This window comes from Danaus plexippus, chromosome 7, assembly GCF_018135715.1.
Source record: "Danaus plexippus chromosome 7, MEX_DaPlex, whole genome shotgun sequence".
NCBI lineage: Eukaryota > Metazoa > Arthropoda > Insecta > Lepidoptera > Nymphalidae > Danaus > Danaus plexippus.
In genome coordinates this window covers 4,130,508-4,147,141 of record NC_083541.1, presented here as the reverse complement: position 1 = coordinate 4,147,141, position 16,634 = coordinate 4,130,508, and the positions used below count along the sequence as shown (strand labels likewise).

Here is a 16,634-nt window from a genome sequence, read left to right as displayed (position 1 = left end):
TATAATCTTTTAAAGTCAGACATTTTCGTGTCAAGGCTGTAAAATTTTAAATGGTTATGTGTATTTGTATATACAACAGTGATTTTCAAACTATTCTGACTTATGGAAAATGCACTCATATTATGAACCATTTTTCAGAACATTTTAGGTTACGACGATGCCTTAACAAAAAATTGAACGTAGTGACAAGGATTTAACATCAATATCCATGTTAGGATATAAAAACGATGTTATTACAATTATACTACGCGTTTAAATCAAATATAATATTCGGTAAAAAATATTCAGCCAATGTATGAGGCTGTAAAACGTGGACAATGTTTACTGGGAGTTCAGAGGAGGAAGGGGTTGTGGGGGTTTGGGGATTACAAGGGGGGAATGGGGAAGGTTCTGGGCGGGAACACGAAACGCGCCAGTGCGCGCCCGCTCTGGTCCGACACTCAACGTCGGCTCGTCAGCGACACAACACATCGCTATTATACGAAAATTATTTTAATCGGTAAGAATTAAGTGCATTATTAATCGGGAAGTGTATATTTTATCTGTGATCAATGTGTTTTATCTGGTTAGTCGTTATTGTAGGTATTTGATTTTATTTTTGGTCTCGCCAGTAAGTAGTTCAGTCAGGGTTTAAAACGTAGGTTTTGCAGCAGAACGTAAGTAAATTAACATAATACATAGAAAGAATATTTATGTGCACAAAATACGGTGATATAAAATTACCCTTTTCTACTTGCTAAATATTATGAAGACAAAGTTAACGAAGTTTAATATTAAAAAGTATGTATTATAGAAAGATTATTATAATTTTATTAAATCCAAAGGTTTCACATCATATTTAAGTTACAACAAGGGTGTTTCCTCCTACTTGAAGCCTAAGAAAACTATTTATTTTTTAAAGAAATAAGTTACCGTATAAACATCTCTTTTATTCTGAAACTAATTTATTTCGTGTAACCGAACTTAATTAATTAATATTATTTTAAAAAATTCTATTTATATTTTAAAGTCTAAAAAAAAAAGAAAATGGCCAGTATTTTATAATCGATGACATGCTAGAAGATGCTAGAAAGTTGTTAATGATGTACCACCTGTGAGCGTCACAAAGCGCTGCGTCCAGAATGCTGTAAATTCGATACCAGTGGTACGAGCTATTTTCGGCGGCTCACATCCGAGCCAAATTTGCAATCATTTAGAGCTTCAAGTATTTATGTATCCGTTTCATAATATTTTCACGCGTTATTTTATCACAGGTGAGCTTCCAGCCGACATTGGTGTTTCACTAAATATATCTGTCGCCATTGGCCTTCGAACTTGACCCATATCTGGATTTCTGTCGATAATCTCCCAGGATATAATAATTCGGTTAGCAGTAATTACGATCGTGATAGTGAAATCATATATAAACTAATTGAACCCAGACTCTTCTTTATCAAAACCGCAATATTAAATCTAGCTATATTTACAATTTAAAATGAGAATTAAGTTTACATTACTGAGTCTACGAGTGTGTCGGAATTTTACATTGAAGTTTTGATATAAGTCGCCATCTGTTGCTCTTGATTTCGATTATAATGACGTAAATGAATTACAATTACGTTTAGCTTATAGAGGAACGAGAAATATGGTCATAGCTGCGCTAAATATTTTTGGTTCTGACTACTTATTAGCTTCAAACATAACAGCTTCTATTTTGGCATCGTAACAATCAATTTATTTAATTAAATTCGAGATACCTACTAATACTGTCAAATTATTTAGTATTAAATTAATTAAAATTTATAAAATCAAAATTTATATGCGTCTCATTTCGATCGCTAAGTGCAAGTTGGAAAACATATCACCATTATATAATTAGAATTGCGACAGGGCGGTGACTTATTGAAGACGTTGCTAGCAACAAGGTCGTCACGAATTCTAAAATAGTTGACGATGATCGAACATTCGTAAAAACGGTCATTTCCAAGCCCTCATCATCAGGTTGGCGTTCAGCCAAGTCATGGGCCATTCGAATCGGAGCAGCCACCGAGACGGCTATTTGCGGACTAGCATCTAGCTTGTGTACGTCATTAGTCTATTTAAGATCGACTGGCGCTATTGTAGCCGTTATGTCATAAGAGTTAGAGATAAGTTTTGTAACGACCTCACTCGCTTCGGTTCATGATTTAATTGAATATAATATTTTGTTGCAGAAAACGAGCACGACATAAAACGCCAAAATGTTTAAAAGTCATTTAGAAATGATCGGCAGAAATGAGACGCCGTCGAAGAAAGCCAGATTTTGGCAATCCTTCGTTCGGTCTCTAAAAGGTAATTATACTTTATAACAAATATATTATCGATATCACAATATTAGAAATACTATCTCACTAACAATAATTCAATATCAGGATCGGAAGACATCAGGGCCGAGGAAAGATACCGGCCGACACGTCGTAGCGTGTTCCCTGAGTTGCTGTCAACTTACCCATACAGCAAATCCATCTATGACGATCCCATCGGCGCCGCTGAGAGGATAACCGTCCCCGGCTACCGCTACCTCCCCGTCCACCGTGAGGTCTACGGATACTCACCGCGTCCAATCTACGCCCACAACTACCCTCGATCCCTCGATCACTACAGGCCAAGTTAGTACCCAACGCTAACAAATTTCACATACCTTGACAGCTTACACAACATAACACTTTTGATCTGTCAATACACGTGTTATTAATTTGCTCATTGTTTATATCTCACATGTCTTTTTTCTGTAACAAGCATTACAGCTATTTGCTTCTAAAATTAGTTTTTATTATGTACATGTATTCATGAATTATAACTGACAAAAAGACCTCACTCATGGGACATTATAATGTATATATTGGGATTTTTATTTAATTGTTTCAGCGAATGCCGGCAGAGTCTAAAATGAATTAAACTTTATTTTAGTTAACACGGACATTCTTTCCTACTTTTTTTTTCTAGTATTTTCGAGGAAGATTTCTTAGTTAAATCCATTCCTTAATGTTGAGAAAGGGAATTATATTAAAACTGTAAAGTAACTGTCATGTATAAAATATCTATGAATACTTTGAGTATAATCACATTATGACGTTGTTGTATGCATTTTTTAAATAAAGCTTGAGCATTTGAATTAAGAGGTGGACCTGACAAGGTTGGAAGATTTAATTGATGATGAATCGACCATTTTAAAAACACTCAACAAGATTTTACATGAAATACATTAACATTAGCGTATAGATCTTGATGTATTGGACACAGCAGTAAAAATAGTGGCATATTGTTTAAGAAATTCGTTATGTAGTTGCTCACTTATCTTGTATAATATAACATTGCAATGTTTGTTTCCAAATCATGAATCATTAAAGCATGTAGTGTATTAGAACTCATAACATCTACGTAACGCTTACATCATTATTAAATCTTCGAGCATTTCTCAGGTGACCACATTTTCTTTATAAATAAAAGCCCCTTGACTTGTATAAATATGATATAAAAAAAAATCTACTTTTAAGTTCCTCAAAAAACAAAGGTGAGTCCTACAAAAGCTTCTATACTTACTAACTCTACTGACGGCAATACAAGCTTTGATTGACATTCTTCTTAATATTCTAATAACTGCACTATCTTCTGTTTTTCCATGTATATTTTCATACTTCGATTGAACTTAACATTAAACAGATTTCCTGTTTATACTTATCAGTTTTCCAAACAAAAGTCCACGTTGTCGGATATATCTTAACTTTAGTCCTCGTTCTCGCTGCAACAGTATTTAATGGCTCCACTCGATCACAGTTTACCATGTCCCAAGACGTGTGCGAAGAGGCGTCGACCCCTTCGACGCTCACAAGGCGTGGCAGGATCATTTGGACAGGATGGCCGCCATCGACCGCCTTTACCCATCCCGTTACGGACTGTACTTGAAGGACCGAGCCTATCCCATCACCGACCTGACCGCACCCATCATCGACCCACTCTCGCCCAAGAGCCTCAAAGGCATCGAATATGAACCCGACAACAAGCCTCACTGGGGATCAGGTAAATACTAAATATTTTTGCACGATATTGAAAGCTAGTCTAAGAGCTGCCAAGATTTCTCCATTCGGATTTTTGCGTTAATACTCTTGTTTGGGGCAGATTTATCTGATCGTCGCTTTTGACGACGGATAGATTGTTTATTACGTCTTTTTTAGTGTCTCGAAAAGACTGATTGTTCTGTAAATTACGAGTGGCTTAATCTCGGCGTGTATTAATCCGTGTAAAAATTTGATATTTAATGTTTTGTACATCATTTTATTATAAAAGCATTATATTTCAAGTTTTTTACATGGATAGGGTATTGTAACAAAAACCTCACTCCCTGTTAGATTCAATACAATTCGTTGAATCTAATCAGATGAGAACAATAATAACGAAAATGTGAATAGTGAAATATTTTAAAAATTGCGTTTTAATTTATAAATCGCAACATTAAAATATGACCTCTATTTTAAGACATCTAAGAAATGTTATACTATGTTTTCAAAATTTATTATGTTAATACCCTCTGCTATCTTAAAATATTGTTCATCATTGTTGCCAAAATTCTGTATATAAAAATTTGTATCAATCGTTATAATGTTATACGTGTCATTGTTAATCAAGAGAACACATAGAGTAGATTCGTTTAATGTAATTATATTGTATTCTATTACTATATAAATAGTACAAAATTAATAGCACTGACTAACCCATTCATATTTTTTTTTTTATTAAAATATAAAAGACCTATTCGTGTTTTGATTTAGTAGTTTAGTACCTTCCTCTCATTTGGTATATCGTGTCTGACATCGTCATTGACGTAAGAGACGCTTCTCACGAGTTTATCAGAAAAATATGTATCATATATAACATAACGTAGGACATGTGCATGATGGCATTGTAAATAGCAAGATTACCATCGGAATGTCCACATTAATAACGTTGGGTGAACACTACAGTGAATTAATGATTTGTGAATGGGTGCATTAAATGAAGCCACGTTTTAAATATTGGATTATTTGACGTGGTATTTACTATGAGAATTACCGCAAGGAGCGTTGCCGGCCAGACTATCGGACGTGTTCAATAAGGATCCATTTTTTGCTGATGCCGAAAAATGGGCTGATTTTGACCGATCGCTCCGAGGGAGATCCCCTACACCCGTGAAGCCAAGGATAAGTCAACCCCGAGATTGTGAAGTTGCATTTGATGCTGACGGTAAGGACAACAGACATCCTGTTTACGTCAATCCCCTTATTGTTGTAAATGTTTCAAGATCTCTAGATGTCACTTGAAATTGCAAGCGTCTTCTCTCCAGCACTCTTTTTGTGAAGTAGTTACGATTACTACATTATAATTATGGTGTCAATGAATGAACTACGAGACGTTTTATTCACGAAATTCTTCTATGTAGTGTTGCCTAACTAGCTGTACACGACTGATAACGAACACCGAACATTTAACCATTAATATAAATAATACATCATTAGTTATGTAAAATTGTAGTGTTATAATTAATCGGTTTATACTAATTTTTCAACTACTATTGTTTAAGCACTAATATTAGTATTTAATAAATAATATATTGCACTAAAAATATTCACCCGCTACTAATGTCCGATCGCTCTTCGGCCCACATGAAACAAATTTCTTCAAAATTATTTTTTGATAAAAAAATGGCAAGGTGACTTATAGCTACATTATTTCTAAATATTAACCAAAAACCATAAGAATAAATGTTAAAGATAAAAAAAAAATTGATTACATTGTAAGCTACATCGGAGTAAAATTTTGTTGGATTGCGAAGCCTTTGTCGTTAATCGATTGTGACAATATCCGAAGAATCAGCAAATTGACATCGACTTTTGATCGGACACTTCCATAACAATATAAAAGACAATTGTAACATCAGTTTGTTTTTATGTTTCCTGTAGTACTAATTGCAGCTTGAATGTAACATAGCTTTGCTATAACACTAACAGCAGTGCAGGAGCGATGACGTAATGTGTTGTCTGTTGTCCGGCCATTAATCATTGTGACGTGTAGGTGCTCCACTATTCAACGCTGGCGGACTGAGGCGTAGGCCCTGGGCTGACATTTTCAACCCTAGCCCTTCCTTGCCCATCTCGGCGATCACCCGGGACCCCTTCTGGTACGACTGGCCGGAGCTGAGGCCCATGGCTCGTTGGGACCGCAGCCCCTCCTACATCCGTGACTCGTACCTCTCGCCGGTCAAACGCACCTTCCTCTGGGACAAACATCCGATCAGGCCTTTAGGTTAGTGGCTTGCTGTACATACAAGCTTCATTTGAGCTGTAAAATTGGCCTCTTCTCGACGACTCGACAGCTCTGTATCACTATATCTAACAAAACGATGCTTAATGCGAATCTCTGATCACGGCAGATCTTATGGTGGAAGACAGATTCACTGTGGATGATTTAAGCAAGACTTTTCCGTTCATACGTAGCCTATAAACGAGCTACAGATATTACTTCGATGGGTAACTAGGATGTCTTTGTGTACGGTAGATAGTTTATATACTTTTTGTGGTACCTACCTACCTATATGTTTGCACATGTTACTCCTCTATAACGTATTTTGCAAGATTATGATTACACAAAAAAGACATTGTTGTGAATGTTACATTATATTGGTGTAGTAAACAAAAAAGTTTGATATTTTATTATGCATCTTGTTGACTAACCTAGACCCCAGTTGATACTTCTCTTATTTGTTCCTAGAGCTCTTAGCCTCACATTATTTTTTTACACTTGAATTCCCATGTCATTTGTTTTTTTAGTATTCCTAATGTGGTCTCTCGATTTTTATTATTACATAAAAATTGTTATCATTGATTAAATAATTTCATAGATAATCAATAGCATCTTATGAAGGTATTAATATCTTTTTACATTTTATATAAAAAATAAAATTTATATTAAACTAATACAAAATTTAAGAAATCGTTTTCGTATGGTATTGTAGTATAATTTACATTACGTTTTCTGGATTACAAAACAATGAAAAATGTATTAATAAAGTTGTTAATTGAAAAATATGTGAAAAACGCTTAAATATCGTCAAAATCATTATTGAGTAGGTTGAGGTCATCACCTGTCATACGTAATAGTCATGATTTGTCGTTTTCAATAGTATTATGAAGTATAGTAACTAAATTTAAACAATTTATAGACTAATTAAAAGTACTTGGCGTACTAAACATTATTTACTATTTAAATGAATACATAGCTTTTAGAAGAAATAATTCTTATAGATTTAATTCATTGATTAATATATAATTTTTATTTTTCAGCTGCTGCTTTCTAAACGGCCTGTCATCGACGTTACTTGATAAGTTATAATGCCTACTATAACATTTATTTTCTATTTTCTTCCTGTCTACATTTTGACTATGTTACGAAATTTTATAAAAGAACTCTATTCAGTACATAATTTATTTAAGATCTCAAAGACTGCAATAATCGACATAGTCACTGCCACGGAAATGAACTTTGTTACAATAAAATTGTTTATACTATAATTATTTTATTTTTATGTACTTTAAAATATTAAAAAAATATATAATAAAATATATAAAAATCAATGTTGTTTTTATAAAGTGCGCTTTTCTTATTACTCTAACTTTATAATTAAAGGGTGGTATAGACAGATTTTTTGGTATATGAATCCTGTGCCGCAGTTGGCAGGCCCCTATTCAAGCCGTTCCTGCCAAAGAAAACTACTTTTATTTTAATATAATATTCGGCGAAAAACTAATCATAATCATAATGGCAACTTAGGAGTTTGTGTTTCTGATGTGACAGTGACAATACAATTGGAATTTACCTATAATAATTATAATTTACAGTAAAACCTTTAAATACTATTTATTCAAGTCATTAACGTGTGATGAGTTAAAAAAAAATTATGCCTAATAACAGGAAACGTTACACTTTAGTTTTTATTTGTAAAATCAAAACCCGCCACTGCACTGTTTCAAGATTATAATTTATATTTAATATTAACTATGTCTGCGTTTTTTAGTGATGAGTTAAAATAACGAGCCAATTGTAATCTAATATTTTTGCAAAGTCAAAACTGTCTGTCTGTATATTAAGAACTAAAACGTTATAAATTTATATTATATAATAAACTAAGTATTTAGTACGGCGTATCATAAAGAAACGCTCAATTAAAACTAAAGAAAATAGGTGTCGTGACATCAGTCAGTTTTAAATAAAATGATATCAAAGACTTTCGAGAGTATTTATTTAAATGTTAAATAAAAAAATAATCGAAATTATTTTTGAAATATGATTCCTAGCAAAATCAATAAAAAAAATATGCGCAATGAACGAAGTAAACAACATTGCTATCTAGTATTAATGTTATTTAATATTTATGCAGTAGCTATAACTAATTGTTACTTGTTAGAAACGCCAAGTCTAAGTAGCAGGATTGCAATACAATTGGGTTTAAATTATGCCTTCTTGAATTGGGTAATTAAAATTAAAAAAGAAACTTTCAAACAACTGCTTTCAGCTGTCAAACCATTGTCAAATATAATTTTGACACTTATAAAAAATATGTATTATGTGTTCTGCTTGTAATACCATGTCAGATATGAAAAAGAATCTATTTTTGTAATAGAGTAGCTTTAATAGTAAACAGACAAGTTTTTACTCTTCATTTTCTAACATGCTTTGTTTCACTCAGCTATGAATTACTCTGGATTAATAATATAGAATTCAAAGCATGATAGAATGTTCTGCGCATCTGATATTTCAAACTAATGACATTATTTTAAACAGAAAGACGTTAAAATAAGAATAACAAACAAATTATTGGATAGGTACAACTATATTGTCATTTGTATCTATTACGAAATTAATAACTTAAGTGAAAGTTATTAAAATTCATTAGATTCATTGGCCAGGATTTATTAACTATACAAAATGGGAGAACAAATAGAAGAGCAAATGAATGAAGCCGATATGAATAATTCCGAAGCGACATTTGACAATTTTACGATTCTCAAAGAGTTTAGCAATATAGCTAATCTCGTCAAGTAAGTTTGATAATATTTAGCACTTTATAACTTATTATGTTTTAGCTAGATTTGCATTATATAGCTACATCGCAAATTAATTAAAAAACTTTGATTTAATGATTTTAGTTAAAATTATTGATAAATAACTTAATGCCCTTCATTTGGATTCACTTTAATATTGCAATTTCTGTAATATTATAGCCCAATTGTATGCCACTTGACTTATTGTATCTTTACTATAGTAAAGTAACTAATTGATGTAAATGTTCATATTAAGTGCACGCAATCTATCTGATATTGATACGAAATCCTCAAATGTAATGTTTTCCATTATTAATATGACAAAATTGTAACTATGACACCATTAATTTTAATTTGATTTATTTCTGGTACAAAAGAATTCATAAATAATCATGTTATAAATTTTTTAACCACTTGTAATTGTTTTAGAAATGAAGATTTTTTAGAAACAGTACCTAAAGCTAAATTAAGAAGAGTTAAATGGGTGCCCATGTTTAATTGCTTAAAACAGGGCATTCTTGACGAGATGGTGCAAGAAATAAGTAGTATGTGGGAATTTGAAAATATGCCAGAGAAATTAGAAATACTAGAAAAACAAAAGGAGAAATTTTCAGAGATAAATACTGAAAATAATGTTTGGTACTTAATTTTTTAATAATTTATTTTCGTTTTATTCATAAGGTTGTATAGCATTTAATATGGTATCATTTTAGGCGACCACAACATAATGATGTTAAAAGTCAGCTGAGGGCTTCTGATGTTGCAAATTTACGAAAACAGAAAACTCTGTTAGAAACTTTAGCCAAAGAATATGAAACAAGAGCTGCAAGACTTAAAAAATCTGTGACGGCCAAAAGAGGCTACCTCAAAGCTTTACAAATGGATATTCAAAAATATCAAAAGAAAAATGAAGATATTGTAGCTAACATACATAATAAAATCTCAAATCATGGAAAGCTTGCTGAAATAATGCTTCCAAATATGATCAGGGTCGATGAAATTAACTGGTCGGAAAAAGTATCGGAATTAAATTAATAAACTGATAATACACTTGAATATTGAATAAAATTTATATTTCAGAAAATTGTACACATCAGAGAAAGTACAACAAAACTATAATCTAAAAAAAAAACTCAATTTACTCTGAAACTATGTTTTACATATGAAAATAGAGAAGAATATAGTAAGACATAAAGTGATCACAATCTATCTCGCAATGTCAATGAACTAGCAAAATATTTAATCAAACAAGCAGTACAAAGTATCAATTACAATGATAAAGTGAAAACTATTCTAAAATCTGAAAGTGATATGAAAAAAAAATTATGTATTGTTAGATATAATATATATTTAAATCAATTACAGAAAATTGTATTTACCTGCAAATAATAAAAAAAAACATCCGTGACCTCATATTAATATGAAAGTAAAATAAACCTCTTAATTTTATATAGTAATATTTATTAATGAATATTATTTGACATTGTTAACATAGCTAAAAAATAAAATTGTACAATGCAATATCTGCATATAATTTTTTAATATTTTATATAATTATATTAAAGCAATTGCACTATTGTTGCGAGGACTACACTGATTCTACCGCCATTAAAGTTATTACAAACGAGACTTAACATAATTTGTGAAGTTAAAGCCTCAATAGGGAGATCATGCAATCTGCCAAAATTTTGAAAACATCTACTTATTCATTACTTTAATACTGTGTGCAAAATAAAAAAAATAATAATTTCACTGGGACTTCTGATTCACTCCCTTATATTTTCAATGGGTCCAGTACTTATACTGAAAGCACATGCCAGTGCCACCCGGTATATCTTAGCATGTCTTAGGCCAGATTTAAGCGGGTCGCAATAAATAATGTAAGCTAAAACAAAAAACCCAAGATATCAACGTTACAGACGAATTTAGTTTTTTTAAAACGACATCGCCAATTGACCGAGTGAACAACAATAATTTTTCAAATTAACCAATTCTCGTCACTTACATCCAATACCTATATATAAATTTAAATTTATAGGCACATTTAGTTATAGAATAAACAAAGCAACGGTGCTTCCGATCCACTACAACACAATTGTTAGTGATTTGCCCCGATGCCCGCCATCATAAAGATTCCATCAATCAACTTCATTACATAACAAAAAAAAAAAAACAATTTTTCTAAATATAATATCAATGTCCATAACACGAGGCAATCGGATGAATAGCTGCTAACGTCGGATCTAAAAAGCCAATCACGCGACATCGCCGAATAAAAATCAAAACCAGCTCAAAAACTCCTGTAAACTAAACAAATAAATTAATATCACTCACATATAAAGTAAAATTAAACATAGGAAGGCACAAATTGATAGATAATTATATATATATATATATATATATTTCCGACAGTACACATTCTTATTCGGCTATGTCCGACATGAAACAGTTATTATAATACTCGATATAAATTAATTATTTGTAACATCCGTCTCACTGTGCTGTACAATGGTTGCCAAGCATCAGTTATTTCTTTTTTGGTGGCGATCTCTGAGGCGTCGCCGGTCTGCCGCTGTTGATTCCATTGTACTGATACTTTGCCTTTTTCTCAGATGGCTTTAATATCTATAATAAATTTTAATGTGATTAACAAACCGGCCAAGAGAATATACAACTTATTTATTATAGTTCATGCAATTTTATTGATTATTGTCTTCTATAAAAAATTGTATGATTAAATTAATTTTTATTTTACTAAGACCTCATTCAATAGTTGGACCTTATTCAGTAAAATACCTTCAACAACTAAATAAGGCAACAATCAATTAGTTCGAAATCTTTAAATTAGTTATAATATATTATTACAAAAATTATAGGACACAATCATTTTTAATAATAATGTTAGTCACCTGGAAGGAGCACATTAGCGTTTCATCAACGGACATCATGCCACCAGCATTATCAAACTCCCCGCAATAGTTTGGGGCCGAGAATAGTGTGACCAGCTGACGCTTGGCAAAGAACTCATAACCATCTTCAACAACCTATTTAAAAAAAATACCCATATTAAAATTAACTCCTCATTAAATTATAAATACCAGTAATAGCATTGTTTTTATTAACGAAATAATGCTTTTAGTATGCCTACATATTATAACTTCCGAGAATTAATACATAATAACAATAAAACACATATAACATATTCCGCTTACAATAACATTTACTTGTACACTAGCAATACTTGAATTAAATTTTCAACCTTGGTTCAATACATAAGACAATATGTATGACGTAATGCTCTGTTATGACCTCATTCAATATTCATCACAATAAGCGTACCTGATGGGCTCTACATATCAAATCTAGATCGTGTCTGTTCAGGAACTTGTTGACTACATCTGGTCCAAAAGTGAAGGAAACACCACGATCATTCTCTCCCCAACCTTGTACATCCTTATCGGGATCAGACCATAGAAGATCACAGAGCAAACCTGGGAAATAGCACATTATATTAGATATAATATACAATGAAAGCATCTTTATTTGATTATAATTTCAACTGTGTGTAATAGAAATATCATTTTGTTTGACATTTAGTGACAATAAACACATTAGGAATATTCACAAATATACCTATGTAATGCGTATGTAACAATGGGATTGTGGTTGTTTAATGTCTAATCAATATAATGTATTTTCTATAGAGCATAAGGTCATTCACTAATTCTATATATATCCATGTGAATGTTTATTGATTTTGTTATCTATAAATTATTAAAAATGTATAGTCGGAGGAAGCTGAATGTAATCTTATTATTTTTGGCATCTGATTCATATTGCAGGTGATACCAAGTTCAGGAGGTCATTTACTGTGAGATAAAGATAAAAATTTCAATCATAATAAGATAGACTATGACATATAATGTCTGATAAGATTAACGAAAATATCCAGACATACATTATACAATAAGTAATGAATTTTCAATGTTTCACAGATAAAATATGTTCTCTGAATGTTAAAGGACTAATAATTTTTTATGTGGGATTATTTAAGATATTGCTAACTAAAACACCTACAAAGTAATTTATATTTTTTTCTAATTTAATAACACCTTTATAAATTATATCATTTGTATATATGTAGATACTAAATAATTCTCTATAATATAACAACAGTAAAAAGACTTTATAAGGAATAAATTGTTATAATTCCTAGAAATAAATACCTGTATCGGGTACATCAGTGGGTCTCATTATCCTTCTGATCTGTTCCATACCCTGAAGGTCAGGCGAGAGACCTCCATGACAACAGAATATCTTCTCATCAATGATAGCAGCTATCGGCAAACAATTGAAACAGTCTGTGAATGTCTTCCACAACTTTATGTTATACCTGCGTTTGCATTCATCATAGAAACCTGAAAACATTAATTTGTAATTTAGCCAATATTATACTTTGAAAAAACAAACAAAAGAAAATGGTTTTAACATTCTTGTATACTTGTTGAACTATTCATTAACAATTTGTTAATATACGAAGTATTTTCGCGAAGAAAAAACATGAAAGCCAGCATGTGTTTTTCGTTATCATGAGATTTAATACAGAATTAGTAAGTAAACACAGCTAATAGATTCTTACAAAAGTTTGAAACATAAAATTACCATAAATACGATTTATGCTCGCGCATTCGTGATTGCCTCGAAGCAGAAAGAAATTCTCTGGATACTTTATTTTATAAGCCAGCAAGAGGCATATGGTTTCGAGAGACTGTTTGCCGCGATCAACGTAATCACCCAAAAATAGATAGTTAGCTTCTGGCGGGAAGCCGCCATATTCAAATAGACGTAACAGGTCTGTGTACTGGCCGTGTATATCACCTGAAAACAAATTTTTCAATCAATTTCACACATATAACATTAATTCAATATTTATACAAATAGAAATAAAATTAACTTAATAATGTTCTGAAATTCCGTGTTATTTTGCATTAATAATTACAATGATTAAATAAAAATTATTAAAAATATTATTTTCCACATATCCACGTCCGAGTTAGCAATTCTATAATAAGAACAAATATATTGTTTATATTATATAATTATATATACATATATTTGTTCACATTATTTGAAATATGATTTTACTTAAATGTTCTAGAAAGTTACGTTATCTATGCTGACAGCTGTAACAGAATTGGCATTTGGCATAGTTTAATATATATTGTCATAACTCATTAATATACAGCGGGTACTGTATTTTAATCTACATGTTGCATGTGTCACAGTCATTTGTTTAGAGAATTTCAACTGTTATAGAATGCATTCAACAGGATATTAAATAAAAAATAATATATAGATAATTTTATATGAATGTGAAAATTTTCTCTTCGAGGAGATCCAATTTGTTACAGGAAAACTTTATAAAACAAACGATATAATTTTTTTATAACCAATTGAGTTGATTTTTAGAAACATTTGGTATTAAATACAAACTGTCCGTTTATCCATTGGTCAGTTTGGCCTATTGAAAACAATATTTTTATTAAACCTAAAACCAATAATACTTACAATTACTTCGTTTCAAATTTGCATTCTAAATTACAGATATTTTACAATACAAATATACCGTTGATAAACAAAGACAGGAAACTTTCTGTAGATAAAACCTCATTTTAACATTTTATGGTAAAAATATTTCCTTATTGGAATCAGTAATATTAACTAAAAGTCATCATATGTATTATTGTTACTTTTCAAGTATAAAGTAAATAAATACTTTATTTATTTCAATGTATACATATATTTAGTTAAAACATAGTCAAACTTTTCAGTATTTGTTATGAATACCAATTACATCTAAAGCATAATTATAATTTAATTGTAAAATATCCAATAAATAATTTTCAATAAATTGTATATGATATTAGCACATGATTATGTCACGGCCTATTCGAAATTACACTATTTTAAATTACTCATAACAAATGACAATAATGATAAAAGAAACAGTATATTGTATGAAAATAATTGGTATATATTTACCACAAATTTTGAGTGGTGCTTCTAATTCCAGTAATATGGGCTGCTGTAGGAATATCTCCCGGGACTTGGTGCAGAGCCCCCTCACTTCCGACTCTGACATCTGAACTGTCTTTCCAGGACGGCATCCTCGAACTAAGACAAAATATAATATATATAGCATTTACAACCTAAAAATCATTATTTAAGCAAGGATAGGCAATGATTATGACATCACTGTGGTTGGTAATAACATTACACTTAAATACAGAGAGGCCGCCTTAATCCATCCCTTTTTAATCCAATGAGAGTTATAGTCTGTAAGTTACTAAGTCTTTTTAGTAATTAAAAAATGCTTATTTTGTAGTGTACTATAAAAATAAAAGCTATATCAAAATTATGACTCATCAATAAGTCCGGCCTCTATGTATAGCTGTTTGTAGCACATGATAATATAATGTAATGAATAACAGTTTCCATAAGACATGCTCGCATTCAGTGACAGTAAAAACATCTCATAAACCAAAAATGGACATGGATTAAACAGTTCTGTTTAATAATTTAAAGCAACAATATAAGTTATCAGTAACACAACTAACTTACTATGAAGTGCTACATACAATGGATATGACTATGCAATTTGCATAAGAGGTAGATATTGGACTTGGCAATTTTTGGGTAAAAGAAGAAAGCCTTGAATATATATTGTATATTTCCCAATTTAACTCAGCAGTAAATATAAATTCAAATTGGGATGTAATGGAAGCAAACAAGGAACAGTCCATTTAGAACCAAGTAAAAATAAAACGAATTAATATCTAGCTCAATACTGAAAATAGAATTTTGGAGGTAACCATACATTCTCCTGAAAAGATGTCTTTGAATTTTCCCTTTCGCCGTGCCGTTTCCTGTTGCAGCCTGTATACTGATGTAACCCATAAAAAGCAGCATGATAAAATGAAATTAACAAGTAAAGTAACATACAATGCGAACAAAGCATAACAATAAGCCCATGAAATTCTTCGATGCCATGGAATCTGTCATCCACAGTGCTAGAAATACATACGTAACTTGTACTTCTATATTCGTACAATTCGCATTACACTTTACGAATAAGACAAAAATAGCCGTCTAAAAGGCATTTGAGCATGAACATTCATAGTAGTTTCAGATAAGAATTGAGGATAATCGATTTATTTATGAGTTAGACGTTTCTATACCTATACACTCAGCGATAATTACGCAACTATAAGCAGATTATAGATTGAAATATTTATTATCACTATTGTTTAGGAGGTGCAGAGTTTGAATATTAACAATAAAACATAATTATTGGTACTTTACCTTCTAAAAGCCTATGAATAAGACTGTCAACATTGAGTTCGTCAGCCATATTTACTACACCACGATTTATTTTATGTCAAAAAAGTCAAATCCCCTATAGTATTTCAGCCTAGCGGCAAGTTGTGAAGGTGATTAATACAGATTAAATATGTGAAAAAAACTTTTAAATCTTCAGGAACT

At 31.2% G+C, this 16,634-nt stretch overlaps 3 protein-coding genes across 11 annotated transcripts; 2 read left to right on the top strand and 1 right to left on the bottom strand.

Annotated features, from left to right (window-relative positions):
- Positions 1–372: 372 nt before the first annotated feature.
- Positions 373–7,625, top strand: LOC116770551 (uncharacterized). 9 transcript variants are annotated; one of them, XM_032662075.2, is made up of 8 exons: positions 373–499; positions 2,193–2,310; positions 2,391–2,627; positions 3,796–4,038; positions 5,074–5,238; positions 6,067–6,297; positions 6,425–6,521; positions 7,335–7,625. In XM_032662075.2, the coding sequence occupies exons 2-7, from the start codon at positions 2,220–2,222 to the stop codon at positions 6,493–6,495; spliced, it is 1,038 nt and encodes a 345-aa protein (XP_032517966.2). In that variant the 5' UTR covers positions 373–499; positions 2,193–2,219; the 3' UTR covers positions 6,496–6,521; positions 7,335–7,625. The 9 variants fall into 9 exon arrangements, 8 of the variants coding, with proteins under 8 accessions (XP_032517966.2, XP_032517970.2, XP_032517969.2 ...); XR_004353537.2 differs by having other exon boundaries at positions 449–499; positions 6,425–6,545; XM_061520831.1 differs by lacking the exon at positions 373–499 and adding an exon at positions 1,231–1,253.
- A 156-nt stretch (positions 7,626–7,781) lies between these two features.
- Positions 7,782–11,310, top strand: LOC116770552 (uncharacterized). The gene is made up of 4 exons (XM_032662082.2): positions 7,782–8,873; positions 8,945–9,089; positions 9,522–9,731; positions 9,806–11,310. Exons 2-4 carry the CDS (start codon positions 8,977–8,979, stop codon positions 10,125–10,127), a joined length of 645 nt encoding a protein of 214 aa, XP_032517973.2. The 5' UTR covers positions 7,782–8,873; positions 8,945–8,976; the 3' UTR covers positions 10,128–11,310.
- LOC116770496 (serine/threonine-protein phosphatase PP1-beta catalytic subunit) lies at positions 10,533–16,613 on the bottom strand. Its single transcript, XM_032661978.2, has 7 exons — positions 16,455–16,613; positions 15,135–15,266; positions 13,755–13,970; positions 13,319–13,510; positions 12,432–12,583; positions 12,002–12,136; positions 10,533–11,717 (listed from the first exon to the last, which is right to left on the bottom strand). The coding sequence occupies exons 1-7, from the start codon at positions 16,501–16,503 to the stop codon at positions 11,619–11,621; spliced, it is 975 nt and encodes a 324-aa protein (XP_032517869.1). The 5' UTR covers positions 16,504–16,613; the 3' UTR covers positions 10,533–11,618.
- Between the last annotated feature and the right edge of the window lie 21 nt (positions 16,614–16,634).

Bases quoted from the DNA above. Each gene is read 5' to 3' on its own strand.
- LOC116770551 (XM_032662075.2), top strand. From the start codon at position 2,220: ATGTTTAAAAGTCATTTAGAAATGATCGGCAGAAATGAGACGCCGTCG. The intron at 2,311-2,390 runs GTAATTATACTT...ATTCAATATCAG, and splicing joins CTTCGTTCGGTCTCTAAAAG to GATCGGAAGACATCAGGGCC. The intron at 2,628-3,795 runs GTTAGTACCCAA...ACTCGATCACAG, and splicing joins CCTCGATCACTACAGGCCAA to TTTACCATGTCCCAAGACGT.
- LOC116770552 (XM_032662082.2), top strand. From the start codon at position 8,977: ATGGGAGAACAAATAGAAGAGCAAATGAATGAAGCCGATATGAATAAT. The intron at 9,090-9,521 runs GTAAGTTTGATA...TAATTGTTTTAG, and splicing joins AATATAGCTAATCTCGTCAA to AAATGAAGATTTTTTAGAAA. The intron at 9,732-9,805 runs GTACTTAATTTT...GTATCATTTTAG, and splicing joins AATACTGAAAATAATGTTTG to GCGACCACAACATAATGATG.
- LOC116770496 (XM_032661978.2), bottom strand. From the start codon at position 16,503: ATGGCTGACGAACTCAATGTTGACAGTCTTATTCATAGGCTTTTAGAA. The intron at 15,267-16,454 runs GTAAAGTACCAA...ATTTTGTCTTAG, and splicing joins TATTCATAGGCTTTTAGAAG to TTCGAGGATGCCGTCCTGGA. The intron at 12,584-13,318 runs GTATTTATTTCT...GCTATTTCCCAG, and splicing joins CACTGATGTACCCGATACAG to GTTTGCTCTGTGATCTTCTA.